The sequence below is a fragment of the Grus americana genome, chromosome 21, assembly GCF_028858705.1.
Source record: "Grus americana isolate bGruAme1 chromosome 21, bGruAme1.mat, whole genome shotgun sequence".
Taxonomy (NCBI): Eukaryota; Metazoa; Chordata; class Aves; order Gruiformes; family Gruidae; genus Grus; species Grus americana.
Genome location: NC_072872.1, coordinates 8,553,150 through 8,571,313, shown reverse-complemented (window position 1 = coordinate 8,571,313; position 18,164 = coordinate 8,553,150). Strand labels below are relative to the sequence as shown.

At 52.1% G+C, this 18,164-nt stretch overlaps 3 protein-coding genes across 7 annotated transcripts; 2 read left to right on the top strand and 1 right to left on the bottom strand.

Annotated features, from left to right (window-relative positions):
• The first annotated feature begins 145 nt into the window (after positions 1-145).
• On the top strand, positions 146-5,906 carry LRRC47 (leucine rich repeat containing 47). The gene is made up of 7 exons (XM_054849635.1): positions 146-923; positions 999-1,445; positions 2,171-2,287; positions 3,173-3,288; positions 3,681-3,783; positions 4,190-4,279; positions 4,584-5,906. The coding sequence occupies exons 1-7, from the start codon at positions 285-287 to the stop codon at positions 4,821-4,823; spliced, it is 1,752 nt and encodes a 583-aa protein (XP_054705610.1). The 5' UTR covers positions 146-284; the 3' UTR covers positions 4,824-5,906.
• On the bottom strand, positions 3,774-8,720 carry CCDC27 (coiled-coil domain containing 27). 3 transcript variants are annotated; one of them, XM_054849639.1, is made up of 6 exons: positions 8,433-8,720; positions 7,820-7,950; positions 7,601-7,678; positions 7,257-7,469; positions 6,524-6,628; positions 3,774-4,055 (listed from the first exon to the last, which is right to left on the bottom strand). In XM_054849639.1, exons 1-6 carry the CDS (start codon positions 8,605-8,607, stop codon positions 3,906-3,908), a joined length of 852 nt encoding a protein of 283 aa, XP_054705614.1. In that variant the 5' UTR covers positions 8,608-8,720; the 3' UTR covers positions 3,774-3,905. The 3 variants fall into 3 exon arrangements, with proteins under 3 accessions (XP_054705614.1, XP_054705616.1, XP_054705617.1); XM_054849641.1 differs by lacking the exon at positions 3,774-4,055 and adding an exon at positions 6,138-6,401; XM_054849642.1 differs by lacking the exon at positions 3,774-4,055 and adding an exon at positions 6,138-6,297.
• LOC129215801 (myo-inositol 2-dehydrogenase-like) lies at positions 8,668-17,687 on the top strand. 3 transcript variants are annotated; one of them, XM_054849636.1, is made up of 9 exons: positions 8,669-9,022; positions 9,193-9,726; positions 10,637-10,707; positions 11,194-11,302; positions 12,853-12,983; positions 13,262-13,369; positions 14,379-14,497; positions 15,213-15,369; positions 16,155-17,687. In XM_054849636.1, exons 1-9 carry the CDS (start codon positions 8,778-8,780, stop codon positions 16,301-16,303), a joined length of 1,623 nt encoding a protein of 540 aa, XP_054705611.1. In that variant the 5' UTR covers positions 8,669-8,777; the 3' UTR covers positions 16,304-17,687. The 3 variants fall into 3 exon arrangements, 2 of the variants coding, with proteins under 2 accessions (XP_054705611.1, XP_054705612.1); XR_008580098.1 differs by lacking the exon at positions 14,379-14,497 and having other exon boundaries at positions 8,668-9,022; positions 16,155-16,293; XM_054849637.1 differs by lacking the exon at positions 13,262-13,369 and having other exon boundaries at positions 8,670-9,022.
• The last annotated feature ends 477 nt before the right edge of the window (positions 17,688-18,164 follow it).

The window sequence follows — 18,164 nt, the reverse complement described above, 5'->3', positions numbered from 1 at the left end:
CAGCGGGGGGGGCGGCAGCGTGGCTGCAGAGCGATGCCGCGGCTGCACCTCGGAGTACCCGTACGGCTGCTCTGCACCGCTGCCAGCCCGTGCATCAACGGGCCGCGGCGGCTCCTTCCCCGGGCCTCGCCCGAGCGCCGCGCTCCCGCAGGGCGTTGCGGGGGGGGGGGGGGCCGGGGCGCTGCGCGGCTCTCCGCGGGGCAGGCGGGGGGTTTGTTGCGCGGGCGTTCCCGGGCAGCGCGGCGGCGGGGCGGGCCTTCCCGCGGAGGAGGGAGCGCGGCGCCATGGCGGCGGCCTGGCCGGAGCTGGAGGCGGCGGCGCGGGGGCGGCGGCGGGAGCTGGCGCTGCCCGGCGCGGCGGTGGCGGAGCGGGTGGCGGCGGGCGGCGGGCGGCTGCCGGCGGCGTTGCTGGCGCTGCCGCTGCTGCAGTCGCTGGAGCTGAGCGGCTGCGCGGCGCTGCGGGAGCTGGGCCCGGGGCTGGCAGCCGCCTTGCCCGCCCTGCACACGCTGGTGCTGCGCGGTAACGCGCTGGGCCCCGCCGGGCTGGGCGCGGGGCTGGGCGGGCCGCTGCCGGCCCTCCGCCTCCTCGACCTCTCCGGCAACGGCCTGGAGGCGCTGCCCGCCGCGCTGGGCGGGGCGGCGGAGCCGGCGGGAGCCCCGGAGGGAGCCCCGGCCTTCCCGCAGCTGCGCAGCCTCAACCTGAGCGGCAACCGGCTGCGGGAGCTGGGCCCGGGGCTGGCCCGCTCCGCGCCGCAGCTCCAGGCGCTGCTGCTCTCCGGTAACCGCCTGCGGGCGCTGCCCGGCGGGCTCCTGCCCCCCGCCGCCGGCCCCGGCGGGCCCTTCCCGCTCCTCAGCCGCCTGGAGGCGGCCGACAACGAGCTGGCGGAGCTGGGCGCCGACATCGCCGCGCTGCCGGCCCTCAAGGTGGGAGCAGCAGCCGCCCCGGGTTCCCACACCGCCGCCCAGCCCGTCTCAGTCTCTTGTCTCTGTCTCCTCTAGAGCCTGGATGTGGCCAACAACCGGCTGCAGGAGCTGCCCGCCGCGCTGGCTGACTGCCCCCGGCTGAAGGAGGCCAACTTCAGGGGCAACCAGCTGAAGGACAAGCGGCTGGAGAAGATGGTCAATGGTTGCCAGACGAAGGCCATTCTGGAGTACCTGCGGGCCGGGGGCCGCGGGAAGGGCAAGGCCGAGGGCGCCCGAGAGGAGGCCAGGAAGAAGAAGAGGGAGAAGCAGCAGCAGAAGGATGGTGGGGACAGGGAGCAGGATGAGCTGGAGGAGGCAAGCAAACTGCTGGTGAAGGTCCTGCATGTCTCCGAAAATGCGGCGCCCTTGGTGGTCAAAGCAAGCCCAGGCGTCAAAGATGTTCGACCCTTCATTGTGTGTTGCGTGCTGAAGGGAGTGAACTTACAGCCGGGAAACGCTCTGAAGAGGTTCCTGTCCACACAGGTAAATGCCGTGGCCTCGCATTACTCGTTTGCATTGGGAACGTTGCTAGCGGTGTTGGGAATGGACCATTCCAGACTTCTTCCAGCAGAGAAATTTCTCAAACTCGGTGCAAACCCTTCAGCTAGCAGGTGGGGGGTACGGCAGGACGGCGTGCTGCCTACTCAGTCCGCAGTGGGCAAAGCTGCTGTTCACGAAGAGCCTGAGAGGAGCTCAGGTATTGCCATGAGAGGGCGATGAACGCACGCCTGTTTGCCTTGCCTCTGTAACAGGCTTGTTAGCGTTGAGAACTGGTACTGAACCCACGTTCGCGTTAGAAGTACCTGGGTTTGGCTCCAAGTCCCCTAATCTCTGCTAAAACTCTTGCGCACCTAACCTTCTGGCAGAGGTATCATAAGCACAGGCTTTTGCTGGGTGTGCTGCTCGCCTGTCTGTCTAGACGGCAGGTGTTAGCTTCTTTCAGATTACCAGACTCACGTCTTGATGATTGTGTTCTGAGTTAAAAGTGTTTACCTCCCGGTCAAGAAATATGTCACGTGCTGTGCTTCAGTATCTTTACATTTGGGTTCTAATTCAGATAATGTTATTTTGCAGGTGAAGAGCTGAGTTCCGTTTAAATGCAAAAGGGTTAATGCCTCAAACATTCAATATAGAAGAATCTGAACCCTCAGAGGGATAAATCACTTTGATATTTTTGGTATATTTTGATGGCTTTCATTATGTTTTAGACTAAACTGCATGAGGACATCTGTGAAAAGCGGACAGCAGCCACAATTGCCACCCACGACTTGCAGTCGATCAAGGGTCCCCTGACATACGACGTTCAGCCTCCTGACGAACTGAAGGTAGGGCCAGTGGCACGGTGCGCCTTTCCGCTTCTCCTGTGTTGTGGTGTTACCACCGTAACGTTCCTGGAGGTCTGTGTACATCAGGATGTGCCCGGAGCACCGTAGGGCAGAGCAGGTGCTCATTGCTCTGAGAGTGCCGGGGCTGGCAGCAGCCTTCAGGGTAACCTAACCAAAGTCGCTGCAGGGGCTGTGGGCTTCTGTGGCTGCTGTCAAAGAAGGGAAAGAAAATCAGAAGCTTGCAGTACATCTGTACGACGAGCGCTTAGGCTGTACTTCAACCCAGAATACAAAAATCTATTTCAGATTCAGCATCCGTACTTACATAGGCCTGTTTCAGTGTGCCTGTCGCTGTCCTGCCTCCAGGACCCATCGCGCTGAAGGGCTGAACAGTTGGGGCACTCTGACCCTTTGGGGCTGACCCAAAGTTTTTGTTGCGTTCTGCTCTCCAGGTGCCTTGTGTCTGTGTTTGTTCTGTGCACGTGGCCTGAGCCTCAGGAATGAATTCTTCAGTTTCCTGATGGCTTGCAGAGCCTTTCATACATGGCTTCTGTTACGAGATAGCAGGTTTCCCATTATGCAGCAAGCAATGACAGTGACCAACCTGGTCAGAGGACCGGATGGAGGGAAACTGTCCACGCCTGGTTTAGGACTAGCCAACAAGCCTGGCTTTCAAGTGGGCATTGTAGCTCACGCGAAGGTTTAAACTCAATGTGATCATAGCACTCCACGTGAAATAGAAAACGTATTTTCACAATGAACTAGGACTTGGGAATGACGGCATGCACAAGTAGGGTTTTAATTACTGACTCACAGGAGAGTTTTAATAATCCCAGTGTTTGAGGCGCTCTAAAACTGAAATGTTTCTTTTCTGGTATGGCATAGATAGTGCCCCTGGGTCGAAAGGAGATCAAGGCAAAGGATCTTCTCCGCCAGCTGCAACTGGAAGCTGAGGAGCAGAGGAAACAGAAGAAGCGTCAGAATGTTTCTGGATTGCACAAGTCAGTATACCGATCTCTTCTGGGTTTCTTTGTGTGAATTTTGGTAACTTGTTGTATGGAGAAACAGCGCTGAGGAAAATGTGCTCGATGGTGTTCTGCAGCATGTTCTGTAGCGGTGGCGGGGCTAACAAAGGCAGTGCGAGTGTTCAGGAGTCAAGATGAAAAACGCCAAGCTGAATTTATGCATAGAGAGTAATCTGGAGTGAAAGAAGGATGATGAGTGCCTTCTGTTATTTCTAGCTGCGTCAAGAGTTGCTGAATTTTAGTGCTCCAACTCCAGTTTTTGTTCCGTGGTAGATCAGGAATGTGCTAATTACCTTTTGTTGCTATTTTCTGCCATTGTGTGCAGCTGCCGTTTCAGTTACTTTTTGCTCCTTGTTTTTTCTTGGCAGGTATCTCCAGCTGCTGGATGGCAAAGATAACTACCCATGTCTTGTGGATGCCGAAGGCATCGTGATTTCTTTCCCGCCAATAACCAACAGTGAGAAAACAAAGGTACTCTCTGTTAGTGGAAATACATTAATCAGAATTCAACAGTGTTTCTTTCTGCTGAGAGGTATTTAACTCCCAATTCAAAGATAGGCGCAGTTCTGTGAAACTTGTCATTGCGTTCCAAATTAAATATTCAAAGCCTGACTCTTCTCTGCCAGACTGTCAGATAGAGGAGTTCGGTTTTTACCCTTGTAAATCTGGCAAGCTGTTCCAGAGGCACAGGTCTGCCTTCGCAGAGGTGGCTTTGTTGGAGGGCGAGAATAGAGGGGCCTGACCTGCGAAGAAAGGCAGTGCTTTGCCTCTGGCTGAATTGAGTGCGAGTTTTGCGGTCAGTTTGTGTATTGAACTGTCACCAGGTGCCTGTGGGTGCTCCGATTCCTTACTTGCCTTACCTGTGTTATTCTGACAGATTAGAAAAGACACCCGTGACCTGTTTCTGGAAGTGACAAGCGATACCAGTTTACAGATCTGCAAAGATGTCATGGACACACTAATTCTGGTAAGAAGTTCAGTAAAATACCCTATCTGTTCTCGGTGTGCTTCTCGGTCAAATGTGTAATTGCTCCCATGTATTGAGAAGAATACAGAAGTTGATTGTTATTTTAGTAGTAGTAGTATTCTCTCTCCTTTGCTTACTTTTCCATTCTTGCTGTACTGCAAAAGGTTGTTACCTTTTTGTATCCTGACTAACTGGCTAACGTCAAAGCTCAGCAGGATAACTAATGTTGTGTTACCACAATTGGAAATTTGTGGTTTGACTTTCAACAGAATACGTCTTGTTTTCTCTATTTTGCTTGTAACAGAAAATTGCGGAACTGAACAGATTTACCATGGAAAGTAAGGAAGACTTGGGCTCAGATAACGAATCTGATGCTCTTTGTGGGCCAGTGAATTTGAACCCCGGCCAAAGCATACAGCCAACGAATTTTCCGTTGGTAGTGGAGCAGGTTCGAGTGGTGGACACAGACGGAAACTTGAAAGTACTTTATCCCTCAAAAACCGACCTAACCACAGTTTCCTCTCTTCTGACTGTAATACGTTAGCAGCTATCGAAGCTAAGAAAATTATTCCGTTTTCTTTTTTTTTCCCCCCATTTTCAACCATGCAGCTTGTACCCAGCAAGGTGGTTTGATTTTTTTTAAAGAATGGAAGCAGAGCATCCTGCCTGGGTATGTGAAAACTAGAAAGTGTGATCAGGCTACAACAAGGAGTGTTGCATTCTTTCAGCCTTATAGAAAGCCATCGCGTTGTGACTAGGTAGATAACTTAAATGTGAACTTAAGGGCAGAGCAGGTATTGGAAGTTAGGATGCGTTACCTTGTAGAGAAAAGCACTGCGACACCTTGGCATTTACAAAATGAGTGCAGTCATATGTTTCTGCAGGATCACTGCTTCTTCCTGGTGTGTTTCAGCTGGATTATTACATTGGTAGCTCAACTGAGAAATGCAGTAGGTGACAGCAGTGGAACCCAGTCACGTGCGACAGCCTGGTACTGAGGGCAGACGGCAAAGTCGCCTCACTGGCATCTCATTCTGCATGGTTTTATTTGTATGTCTGGAGCCATTGTGAAAATGTAATTGCTGTCAGAACTCCAGAGTGAGTTTTAAAGTGACGGTTGCTGTGTTCTGACATTAACGCAGCTTCCCTTTTTAAGTGACGTCAGTTGAACTGACTGCAGGGCTTTGCCTGTCCCAGTATGTTTTAGAGCCCTCACCCACCCTTGCGGAAACAGCAGCTGTGACCTCGTTGTGCACCCGTTGAGTTACTGGTGCTCAAGCACTGAATCTGTTCTGGCTCAGGAGGGCTAATGCTGCCTTACGTCGACACTCCTGAAGCTCCCCTCTCCCCAGAACAGAAGCGCTGTTGCCCAGCGTGACCCCCCGAAATACACCTTCCAAAATACAGGTAGTTTGAGCAGTTCTAATTTTTGCGGTCTGTGGGTGACTTTTACATGTGGGCTGCTACCTTTATGAATGCAAACCTCTCCATGGGCTAGGGTGACCCACAGCTTGCCTTTTTTCGGTTAAAAATGATAGCTCTAACTGAACTTCCAGATACCGTGTCAAATACGTTCATGTGTTGGGAGTTGCATATTGAATGGAAAAATAATAAACCAGTTCTTGCAGTCATGTGTCCCTGTGACTTGTTTTGGCGTTGGTGAATTCTCCAATCACGTAACTATACAAACTCGCCAAAGCAGCTATTGTGTACTGCAAAAATGGTGACATAATCTTTCCTAGCTACTTGTAGTGCTTCAAGCTGCCCTGCAAAGTCAAAGGTTTCTACTGACCAGTGATTTACAGTGAATTGTGCTCCGAGTCAGTTGAAACAACTGAATTAGATATTCCTGCAGAACTTGATTTTAGTACAAGGAGTTTAATTTGTTAGTAAGTCACCATCTGAAAACCAAGGAAGAGGAGCCTGAAGTGGGGGCCACGTTCTGGTGCAGCCGTTCGGGCTGTTTTTCAGCTGCTGAAAGGTGCTACCTCGCGGGACTCTTCCTCCTTCCCTTAGCGCTGGTGGGTGACAAAGTTGCTGTGTCAGTGCTGTGGAGCAATGGGACCTTGATGCCTTTCTGTTTCAGCATCTGATGGAACTCCATCCGTTCGTTAATTATTTTCTGGAAGTTAAGGATGTGTAAAAGGGGCAGGAAAGCATTAGGCGGAGAGCGGTACCACAGTGTTCCCTATCTCCTTGGTTCTTTGCCTACTGCTGGAAGCAGAGCTCAAAAGAGCCACATACCTGCATTGCCTCCAGCAGCTCCTCGTCGGTGACCTCTGCCTGGGGAGGCTTGCTGCCCGCCGTACTGAACGTTGCCTGAATTATTTTGCTTCGATATCTTTCAAACTGGTGATAAAAGAGGAAAGAAGTATGGGTGTTTAGTCTGTATACAATTCTTTGGCATTTGCATGGATTTACAGAGACTATGCGGTCAGGCTCGGGCAAAGTACCAGTGAGGGATGAAGTGGCAAGTGTGCATATGTGAGATTACAGGCAGTTTGACCAGGCTTCACTGCAAGCAGCATGATAAAGATGTGTTTCTGGGTGGACCGAGTCCCTTACCCAGGTGTTGGACTCTGTGCTCACTACGGCAACCTTCAGCCAGGGCCCAGCTGTGCAAACAGGGTTTTAAGGTGATATCTGGTACTTTGGTCAGGAAGGATATTAGAGACCCAGTGATGTAACTGTTCTGAACTCTCATTTCTCAAGGGCTTCTGCTATTTGAGGTCTGTTTTCTTTGTAAGTGATGTAACAGCCACATGCTAACAAGCTGGGAAGCAAAAGGACCAAGCTTCCTGCTGCTCTGGCCCCGTGCCTGCAAAGGGAAGCCAGGCTCTGAGAGCCAAGGACTGCGAAGCCCTTGGTGCATCTCCCGCTGTGCTTCTGCCCAAGAATGTCTCTCAGCTTTTAGACTCTGGTTGAGGCACCTCCCGAGAGGGGGGCAGGAGTCTGAGGCGATGGCAGCTACGCTTACCCTGCTGGTGATGCACTCCAGGGCCACTCTAGTCTGCAGCTCCCTGTGCTCCAGTGTCTCGGCTTGGCTCTGGATCGCCGCTTGCGCCCGCTGCTGCTTACGGATGTGGTGTTGGCTACTCAGGACCTCTGCCTGTAGCTTGCTGACCGTCCCCTGTAACTCACTGATCAGCTTGTTCTGCTCAGCCAGTCTGCATTCCTGTTCTGTAACAGCCTGAGGACATCAATAAATCCAGACGTTATTGTGAGGAAGAAAGCGAGCAGGCAAACTCCCCCAAGACTAAACCAAGCACAACTAAGCAGCTAGTACAAGAATTTTCTATAGCGGCTTTGCACTGAATTTACCTGTCGAAGGCTGCAGTTCTCCTTCTCTATTGTCACCATCATTTCTTCATGTTTCCGTTCTTCTCTCAGACTGCAAAACTTAAGAAAAAACATTTTATGCCTCAGTTTTGTGGTTCAGAGGGGCACCTCCTGTCTCTGAGAAAGGGAGGTGTTGCGGAAAGCCCGGATTCCCCGCTGCAGGCTCTCCTAACGACAGCCGCTGCGCTCTCGGGGCGGTACCTTGGTAGACATGGCTTGTAGCTGATTTTCTCGCTCTCTCAGCTTCTTTTGGAGCATTTCCTTTTCAGATTTGATTCTCCGGAGCTGGGATTCTTGGATCTCCAGTTGTCTTTGCAAGGAAGAGATGGCACCTGTAAAATTGGAGTGCTGCTGTTAAGCAAAGCGAATCCCTGCCAAAAGCTTCGCAGCCCCTTTTTTCAGGTAAGCACGGGCAGAACTGCTGCTATGACCGGGGGTGAAGTTAATGCTGCAGTGACAGCGGTGGGTAAGGCGTTCCGTTGTACGGTGCCGTGATACACGTTGGAACCGCCTGCACTGGCGAGGCCGGAGCTGCTCGGAGCCCCGGCAGGGTGGGTAACACCAGCACAGGTTGCCAGAGCGCTGAAACGCTGGCGGCTGCCCCGGGATACTGCTGGGGCTCCAGTCTAAGGGGGCAGAGAAAGTGGTTGGAAGAGAAGCGGCGGTTCAGCTCGCTGTAGGCGACGGCGGAAAGCAGGGGCTGCGCTCCCGACACCCTGCCCTGCGGTTTGTTCTGGGCAGGAGCGGCGGGACGGGCCGCAGATGAACCTGGCGGCTGGGATAACGGCGTGTTTGCTGGGGCCCTCCCAGGTACCCGTGGCCATGCTGTAGTCGTCCTTTGCCTTCTGCAGTTGCTCCCGGAGCTCTTGGTCGCCTGTCTGGGTTCCGGTGAGCTCTGCCACCCGCGCCTGCTCCCGCAAGGCCCCGCCAGCATCGGCGTCGCCGACGGCTTCACGGCGGGCTGCTTCGCCCGAGCTCCTTCCCTCCATCTCCTGCGGGGTGAGAACCGGGGCCGAGCTCAGGGCTCCGAGCGGCTCCGGCCTGCCGGAGGAGGGGACGGGCCCAGCCTCCGCCGGGGCGCCGCGCCCGGCTGCCAGGCAACGGCGGCGGGACCGCGCCTTCCGCTTCCGGGGCGGCCGGGCCGGGCCGCGCCGCCGCCATGGGGCGGAAGAAGAAGACGCTGCACGACTACGCGGCCGAGTTCTCGGAGCTGGCGGTGAAGCGGCACCTCCTGGAGCGCGGCGCCGCCGGGGAGGCGGCGGTGGTGGAGACGCTGTACTGCACCTCCTGCCAGCTGCCCATGCGGGTGCGCCGCGACCGCATCCTGGAGCACCTCTCCTCCGGCCGCCACTACCGCAACCGCCGCCTCCTCCGCCAGCACGGCCTGCGCGCCCCGCTGCTCCTGTGAGTGCAGCCCCCCCGGCCCGGCCGAGGCCGCCGGGCAGCAGAGCGGGGGCTGGGAGCCGGTCGGGGCGCGGGGCCGCTGCCCCTCGCTCGGGGAGGGAGAGCAGAGGTTCGCCCCAGCCCTCCCCGTCCCGTCTCGCCCCCAGCCCTCCCCTGTCTGTCTCGCCCAGCTCTGCAGGTCCAGACGTCGGCACCGGCCTGCCCCTGCAGCTCGACGCGCCCTCCCTGCTCTCCCAGCCGTCCTTCATCCTCGCCGCTGGCACCGGCACTGGCTACGGCATGGTCCCCTCTCCGCCCTCCTGCCACAAGCCGCTGGTTCCCCTCCACCCTGCCAGCGCGGCCGCCCCCCGGGAAGACCCGACGCCCTCCACCTCCGCCAGCCGCCCCTCGGCGCTTGCCGCCTTCCACGTGAGGATCGCGCCTGCCCCCTCGAAGCAGGCCGGCCAGCGGGAACCCGTGCCCGAGGCCCACGACAGCCCGGTGCCCACCACACGGCACAGCAGCGGCATCGGCCTCGCCCTCTTCGGTGTAGGGCTCCTCAATAAAGCCTTGTTTCAAAGCCTGCTGGAGGAAACGGGCTGCTGCTTGCTTTATGTTGTGGAGGATCAGCTGGAGGAGGTGGAGCGTGCCTTCAACGCCGAGTTCCTGGCCGGCACCAGGGTGCTGCGGCAGCAGGACGCCGACATCGCGCTCAACGATCAGCGGTACTGCCCGCCGCTAGCTCCCGTGCGTGCTGCTTCCCCGCCACGAGGCTTGGGGCGAGTGTCTCTGTGTGACACTTGCTTCCCCTCTCTGGAAAAGGCCCTGTGCTGTAGCGGACCCAGACCTGAGCAGCTTAGCTTGACTCATGCCCAGAAGCGATGGAAACTCCAAGGAGTTTAGTTGCAGGCAGTTTTGTTAAGAGAAAACCCCCCTTATTTTCCTTCGTTCCCATAGAGCAATAAACAACACGCTTCCCTGCTGCCTGCCAGTTTTTCAGCCTTGGAGCGGCTGGCTGTCTTTGGAGGCTCTTTTGAAACAGTTTGAGATCAGCAAGGATTGCTGCAAACGGGAAAGGTTGTGGAGTTTTGCTTTACAGTTCAGCTGAATGAGTAACATTTAGTGATGTGGCTACGGGCAATTCTCAAATTGGTGTTTTAAACATCCTTGCAAACGGGAAAGGCAGAGCTTTTAAGAAGGAGGGATCTGATACTAGAAACTAGGGAATGGTAATCTCAGATGTACCGATGGCTTGTCAGCAGCCCTACTGCACAAATACTTCCAATTTCAGTGCATGTGTTAGCTAACAGGATTGAAGCTGTTGTCAAAGGACGCCTTTAAAAGACTTTCTTAAGATGCAGGTGAAGCAGTGCAGTTTCATTGTGCCACCTGTAATTTTAACCTGTATAGGTGATCCCATGTTTCATCCTTGCAAGCAGGCACTGAGTTCCTTTTATAACGTAATTGATGCTTCCAGAGTTCTATGCCTTGGGGTTTTATGTCTTTTTTTTAACTCTTCCACAAAGTTTGAGGCGGCTGTCATAAAAATAACTGTAACTGAAAGGAGCTCTTGAGCGCTGTTCATTCTAGTAAGAACCTTGTCTTCACTGAGGATCTTTCTTTTGACTTCTGCAGAGTCTCCGGAGCCATTATTTGTTCACCACCTGAAGAAGCCTCCGAGATCGTAATCGACGCTTTACGAGCAGGTAAGAGGAGCGGCTGCAAATTCAGCTTTTATCTGTAGTCGGTAGCACGCGCTGAGGCAGACCCTGTACGCTTGCAGAACGCTTGAAGTGTGAATGCTTTCTTGTTTCGGCAGTGTGCCTTGAGTTGTGCAGACTCTGATCGCTTCATTACAGAGAAATTAGTCTACTGATGACACTGAGGTTAATGGCTTAACACCAGTGGAGTTGGTACCATGCTGGTCCCAGTATGGAGTGTCTGGTCCTGGAATTGCCAGTGGGACTGAAGGGAAAGCCGTCTTTCAGAACAGTCGCGCTTCTTGGGACCAGTAAAACCAGAGGTGGGGGCCCAAAGGGAGTTGGTAGCATCAATACATAAAAAGCCGTGCTTGGGTTTCATCAGATGTACTTTCTCAAATGTAATGATGCGTGTACGTTATTGCCAGATAAAAACGTCTTGTGCAGACTGCATCTTGCCTTCAGTCCCGTGTTCTGTACCTTTTTGCACAGGAAAAGGTGTATTTTGCGAGAGGCTGCCCAGTTTTGACAGGCAGACAGCAGAAGCTTGTTTTGATGAAGCTGACAGATGTGGAAGGCCATTGGTGTGTGGATTCTACAAGTAAGACCAACATTTTTCTTCCGAATTATACTTGATAAGAAGCGCGTGTCTGAACGTAGCATTGATTCCTCGGGCTTTCCCAAATTTGTCCTCAAATAAACTTAGTTTCACTGCTGCTTGTTAACATTGTTCATCTGGGAGTTAATTAGATTGGCTTAATTTTTCATGCGTAACGGAGATAAAAATCTAGCTGTCATGAGGTTAAAATAAATGTTCGCTTGAACGGATGCTAGTGGAACTCAATCGGGCTTTTTAGATCGGTTGGGGTCCACATCTCCGCAGTCCTTTGGAGGTTTTGTGATGCTGCAGCTAGTTGGAGCTTCAGAGGAGGAAATATTCCGACGGCGCCGAGCCATCCGCCGAGGCAGTTTCTCCTTAGTTTGCAACCCTGCTCAGTCTGGTAGTGCCCTCTGGCATTGACCTTGGCTCGTGCACTGGGCTTCCCGATGAACCTTCTGTCTCTGCATATTGTACTTTTTCTGGGTCTCAGGGTAGCTGTCCTTCTTGCCCTGTTTGACACCTTTGTGGCAGTAACTAGAAATTGGAAGAAGGCAGTGAATTGTCTCTTTAAAACAGCGGAGAAAAAGGCTGCTCTTTGAATAGATTTTCATAATATTGAAATCTCTTCCTGTCTTGTAACTTTTTTGTATTTTCACTGATTTGCTAATTAAGCCTGTAGAGGGGACGGTGCTTGAGGATTATTAACCTCGAGGACTGCAAAGTACGTGGCCGTGGAAATTCCACCTGTTGTTAGAATTACTGGTCTGTGTGATGGGAATAGGTTTATTAATCTTTATAAAGTGATATTTCCACTTGTGACCTTATATCTGGACCCTTAAGATTAAATCACTGAAACGGAAGGAAAGTAGATTAATTTTCATTTGCTTCTGCTCTGTTAAACGTGCGGGGGTTCAGGGAGCTCTGCCAAAAGCCCAGAATGCCACTTTAAGCTTGCGCTCAGCTTTTAACAGCGTTCGCTGAGTGGATGTGGTTGTCCGTAAAGACACGCGGTTGCTTTGTGCTCCTCTGTGGGGAAGAGTTAATTTCATTGCAAATAACAGTTATTTGGACAAACATATACATGTTTTGCACACAGCGATAGGTAACGACACAAAACACCCACCCTAACATTGGTCTTTTCCGTTGGAGAGCTCGCGGCGCGGGTCTGATGCCAGCCGTGGGGCTGAACCCCAGCTGGGGTTTTGGTTGACGCTCCACTGAACAGAATCTTGTAGGCAGGGCTCTGAGACGAGCTGTAGGCGATTTACTGGGCCTTCGCGTGCTCCTAGCCCCCATAGTTTAATGTCTTCATTGAGGTTGTTAAAGTCTTCACAAAGGCAGCTCTTAGGCTTGTCTGCCAGACAGAAAATTCATGCATAATAAGCGGCTGAACTTAGAAAGCTGTGTCAAACCCCATCCGCCCGGTGAGGTTCGCGTCGTGTCACGCGCTTGCTGCCACCGAGCTGGCCTCGTGCACCGCGGCAGTAACGGCGGCCCAGGTGACCTCCTCCAAACGCTGGACTGCATTCGTTCCTTGTCTCTCTTTGAAGGCGCTTTGACCCAGCGCTGCAGTTCTTGTACAAGAAAGTCCGCGACAGCCAGGCGCTGGGGAGGATCCACCGGATTTCCACGATTAGCAGCATATATCCTGCGGCATCTCTGAGCTTCCTAAAAACATCAGGTACTGAGCGGCGTGCTTCGGAAGGGTTCCTTCTCACAGGGCTGGACATGTATCTTGCCTGTGTTCTGGTGGAGAGTCCCCTCTGTTTGCGTAGCCATAAGGTTTGAGGAGTGTTTTCTTTCCCGATCTTTATTTTTGTTGCATTTCTCTGTTTGCTTTTAGTATTAGTTTCTTCGATGATGGGGGCTTTTTATATCTGCCTTGGGGCAGTTCAGAAATGTACGCTGGCTGTGCGTTTTAAACGTGGAGACCTTAATGCCCAGTTTTGCTTCTTCCAGGTGGAATTTTTTATAATGCTGCTGTGCACGATATAGATATTATCAGTTTGTTGTTGGGAGAGAGTGCACCAGATACAGTATTTTCACTGGGGCATGCATTCTGTGCAGGTAAGACTAAATTTCTTGATAGTTTATCGTGTACTTCTGGACTTCAGTATTAAATTTGGGAAGGAAGAGCGTATGGGAGCACGGTTGCCATGACGTAACGCTTCCATCACGGAACAGTTGAGAAAACAGTCTAGTGGCGTAGAAGGCGAGTCTCTCAGGCGTTGTTGTAGGCAGGGTGTTTAGCGATGGTTTCTGAGCTGTGTCGGTTCCCCGCTGATGCCAGGCGGTTGCTGTAGAGCTGTCGCTGAACTCCGCTCTGTACGGCATTGAGGGATATCGAGTTTGCCGTGCGAAAACCAGAGTGCAGGAAGTAACAAGCAGAGCTCTGTGCTTCCAAGAATGTCAGCCCAGTCTGTTCCAGTTCTTTGCCTGCTCCGATTTCTCCGGCGCTTTCCCGTTGATCTCAGCACAAAGATGGGAATTTACTCTGGATTGCGTCAAGCTGATGGGCACGCTCTGGGTTACCAGTCTAATTCCAACTAACCATAAAACTGGAAGCTGCCATTTTTTAAACAGTTTTAATTAAGGTAATTGCAGCTGCCGCCGACCTTGCCTGGCTGCTGTTGGAAGGTGTAGTACGCAATGTTACAATCTATGGTAAAGCGTTGAAATGCAACAAACAAAACGCCCCAGGGTGGACTTTGTACCATCCACCTCGTTCTAGCTACGAGCTGGAAGTTGCCCCGTCTCGGCTGTAATAAGCTGCGAAGGGAAATGTGCTTGGAAGAAGAAGTGGAAGCCTTCTTTAGGGCGAGCCACGGGCTGGGAAGGTGGAGGTCAGACCTGGGGGCTGTGCGCTTCTGCAGAGCTGCTTGTTCTCTGTCGGAAGCGCCGCTCAAGGTAAACCAGCTGGTGCACGTTGCAGAAAGCGCTTTGCTGTCGCCCTCGCTTCCTCTTGAAGGTATTGTGGAGCCGGCGTCACCTCTTAAAGGAAGAGCAGCACTTTGTAGTCGTAGTACTTGCGGGTTTGCTGTTCCTGGTGTGAGCGAGTGCCTTTTTTGTCACTCAGATATGGCCTGCTTGAAGGATGCAGACACTGTAGCGGTCAGCATGAAATTTCCTAGTGGAGCAATTGTTACTTTGGACGTCAGTCAGCACTGCACTAAAAGCTGTGATCAGAGACTAGAGGTGCGTTCTTACTTTTCAGTCCATCCTGTGGCCACGCTGCAGGCTAGCACAGGTTTTACCCTCTGTGTGTGCCCCGTGCGTGTGCCCGCAAGCGCGTCTCGCAAAACACCTCGGCAGCAGCGGGTTGCCTGTGTGCGTTAACCTACAATCCGCTCCCTCTCTCGCTACCCAAACTTTGCCTCTGTTTACGTGTCTTCTGGTGGGGTTGTGAGCTGCGTGCAATCGAACTAGAGCAGGAACTGGTGTCAGCTCTCCCGAGGCTGAAATGGTGGCGTACAGTTCCTTCGCTGCCTGTCTGGGTGTTTCTAGGTGCGCAGCAAGCCAAGAGCTCAGGATATTAAAGGGGAAGAAAGGCGGAAACTCGGAGGCAAATTGTCCGTAGATTCCTAAAGTCACGAATTATAAACAGGCGCATGGGCTGGATTTGGGGAGTGATATCTGTTAAATACTTACGAAGGAGCTTGGCTCAGGTGGAAGGAAAAAAAAAAAGGAGGTATCACATAAGCAGAAGCTGCTGCGCTACAACACCTACCTGGTATTTTCTGTCATGTCCGATCCGTGCGAGGGGGTGTGTCAGTTGTAACTCCTAATTGTAGAAGCTACTTCTTTTGTGGTCGTACAAGCCAGGGCTTCTGTAGACTAGCCGGCTGTTTCAGATCGAAAGCGTGATAACTGGAAAACTTTGTTCTTTTTCCTGTTTGCTGCCTCCCTGCAGGTTCACGGTTCTCAAGGAACGTTACGGGTAGATAATCAGAATCCCCTGGGGATTACGGAGCATGGGACTTCGGTATCCATATATTCACAGACCCAAGCTGATCGCTACAGAGATGCACACAGGGAGCTCTTTCGACACTTTCTGAGAACCCTGAAAGGTGAGGCTGAAGCCTGCATTAATGGCCAGCGTTGCTTTGGATTCACTTTCAGCAAAAACTTCCCTTGGAAGCTGTTCCAACAGCAGTTGCAATTTGGTGTTTGTGTCTGAAAAGGAGGAGTGAGTAGGTGTGAAAACTAGGAATGACGTTTGTCACGGTTAAGTTGAAGCCAGGGTTGTGCAGGTGAGGAGTGAGCTCCCCGTAACCGAATGTGGGGTTTCACGGGCTGAGCTGCGGCCCCAACAAGCGCCGGGGTTCTCGGCAGATGGTAAAAACACGCGTGGAGCGGTCAGCCTCCGAAGGAGCCGATGGCTCGACAGAGGTGCAAACAGCTGACCTTGTTTCAGTAAATGAAAACGAATCACTTGGCTTTGTTGGGGGGTGCGCTGCTTTTCTCATTTCAAAGTCAGTGAGACGAGTGAGGGACGGAGTGTTGATCTGAAACTCTGTGTTCTGGGAAGAAATGGAAATCGGGAGGGAAAATTCCGACAGACCTTACTGTCATTTGTGGAGGAAGCAGCCATTTGGAACAGCAAGGAGAGCCTCCTCTAGAGTCCTGGCTGCCCAGAAGGAATAAAATATTTCTGTTCTGCTGGCCGCATTGACAAAACTCCAGGATTTTAGTTGCAGGGCAGGAAGGAAAGGGAAAAGAAAGTTTCTTTTTGAAATCTGAGGCCCCAGCTCTGGTAGCTGAGGAGGGATACCACGGTGGGCAGCGATGTGCCGAAAGGCAGAGCGGGTCGATAACGTGGGTTTCATCCAGCGCTTCGTTCCTGTCCCTGCAGGCAAGGAACCCCCTGCGATAACCAAAGAGCAGTTTCTCTGGACGATTCAGGTCGCTGCAGCTGCTGAACAGTCCTGGAGAAACGGATCCGCTGTTGACTTGCGTAGTGCGGCAATAGATTCGTCTGTAATCAAGACTGAGATAATGTGATAGGTGCCGAAGGATAACCGTCAAGCTGCGCTGCAGCGAGGCCGTGCCGCGCAGTGAGGTCTCCACTGGAACCTTCAAATAAGACTTGCAGTTTTGACATTTCCGCCGGGAATGCCTGGAAGACAAAGGCACTTTTGAAGCAGAAGCACTCGGCACTGACATTGCGGATGTTTCTTAGCGCATCAGCCAGAGCCCCCGAGAAATCCGGGCAGTTCCGTGCAGGCAGCTTTTCCTTCTGCAGAGCTCTGCTGGCCAAGGAGCTCTGTTTTCCTGGGAGAGGACCGATGCTCCTGGGGCCGTGGCAAGGTGGCGTGGAGCACCAGCAGCCACGATGGGACCGGCGCACGTGGACAGCTCTCCTGGCAGCTTCGCAAGCAAAATGGCACAATGCTCCGAAACGACACGGGAGCATCCGTCTGGTCTCTGCTCCTTCCCCTTCAGCATATGCGGGAACACGACTTCTGTGCTGAACTCACCTCTGGGCCTCCTATTTATTGTTTGGTTTGCTGGTCTTACAGGGTTTTCTAAATCTTTTTGGAAAGAAGAAGTTAGAATCTGATCTTCTTGGGTGGTGGGGAGAAGAACTGAAGAAGCAGGGAGGGAGACCGCTGACCGACCCGACGTTAGGGATGGGAGACTTCCTAGTAAGACCAGGAATTGAGGCTGTTCCTTAGAGGAGCTCAGGCATTTCAGTGATAAACGCTGCGTTATTACAGGGTTTTTCCGGAACGTGACCTGTGAATTTGCACAGGGGCCCTGCACAAGATCCATTGCTGAGCCCGCGGCTGCTGGGCGCTGTCTGGATTCCAGACACGGCAGCTGTCTGCAGACCGTTGTTCTTCCTTAAAAGCAAATGTTGTATCTTAACATTTTGGTAGCAAAATTGAACTAATAATCATGTCCTTTGAGTCTAGGAAAGGCATCTGATTACCTATTTTGAAGGTGGTTTTTTTTACAGTCCAGCAGGTTTGGAATATACGCCAGAGAGGAAGATAGTGCCTTCAGCAACAGGCCAGTCTGCTTTTAAACCAGGTTCTTTGTACCTTTTTCTTCTTGCGTTGAGCTTATCGCAGCTGTAGAGATTTTACTAATCTTGTCTACTTCTCACATGCCGGTTTTCAAGATCTTTTGAAAGCTTTTTTTATTGTATCAAAATAATGTTCTTGCTTTGAGTGTTATTTTATGAACGACACTTCTCGCAAGATTCCTTAGTTCAATCAATTTCCCATTCCTACGTATGGAATATATATTACTAAAACTAGGAATAGCAGTGACGTTTATAATGAAAGAGAATTCTCTCATGGAAATACTGTTTTTAACGGTGTAATCTTTCAAACTGAGAAAAGGTACGTCTTAATGATAAAGATTGCTATTGATTTAATTGTCTATCTTCTAGTCATTTATTGGGGGGGGGGGGGGGAGTTTTACCTATGAAGCAGTAGACATTTGCCTCTCTGTAAGCAATTCCTTACTAGCAAGCGAGTTTCCTTTCATTTTGGGGGGCCTGGCTCTGTGCCAGCGTGACTTCTGCGGGGTCTGGGGCGTCGGGAGCGGACGGAGGGAGCACCAAGAGCTTTTGGTGTCTCACACTTTAGAGCTTGCGCTGGTATAGGAGGATGCTTCCCGTACAATAGAAGCAAGACTTTAGTTGCCAGATGTTGTAATTCCCACGTGTGCTTTTATTGTGTTACAAAAAAAAAAAAAAAAAGAGAAACCACAGCTATAAAAATAACACATTTTCCAAAGATAACATTACAAAAAATACCATTCATACCATGGTTGGAGTGGATCAGTTAATACTGCTGGAAGAAGCCTTAGTTAACATTGAAAACGTGAATGATTGTTTCAAACCCTTTAAAGC

Bases quoted from the DNA above. Each gene is read 5' to 3' on its own strand.
- LRRC47 (XM_054849635.1), top strand. From the start codon at position 285: ATGGCGGCGGCCTGGCCGGAGCTGGAGGCGGCGGCGCGGGGGCGGCGG. The intron at 3,289-3,680 runs GTCAGTATACCG...TTTTCTTGGCAG, and splicing joins AATGTTTCTGGATTGCACAA to GTATCTCCAGCTGCTGGATG. The intron at 4,280-4,583 runs GTAAGAAGTTCA...TGCTTGTAACAG, and splicing joins TCATGGACACACTAATTCTG to AAAATTGCGGAACTGAACAG.
- CCDC27 (XM_054849639.1), bottom strand. From the start codon at position 8,607: ATGGAGGGAAGGAGCTCGGGCGAAGCAGCCCGCCGTGAAGCCGTCGGC. The intron at 7,679-7,819 runs GTACCGCCCCGA...TTTTTTCTTAAG, and splicing joins TACAAGCCATGTCTACCAAG to TTTTGCAGTCTGAGAGAAGA. The intron at 7,470-7,600 runs GTAAATTCAGTG...TGATGTCCTCAG, and splicing joins AGAACTGCAGCCTTCGACAG to GCTGTTACAGAACAGGAATG.
- LOC129215801 (XM_054849636.1), top strand. From the start codon at position 8,778: ATGGGGCGGAAGAAGAAGACGCTGCACGACTACGCGGCCGAGTTCTCG. The intron at 12,984-13,261 runs GTACTGAGCGGC...TGCTTCTTCCAG, and splicing joins GAGCTTCCTAAAAACATCAG to GTGGAATTTTTTATAATGCT. The intron at 14,498-15,212 runs GTGCGTTCTTAC...GCCTCCCTGCAG, and splicing joins GCTGTGATCAGAGACTAGAG to GTTCACGGTTCTCAAGGAAC.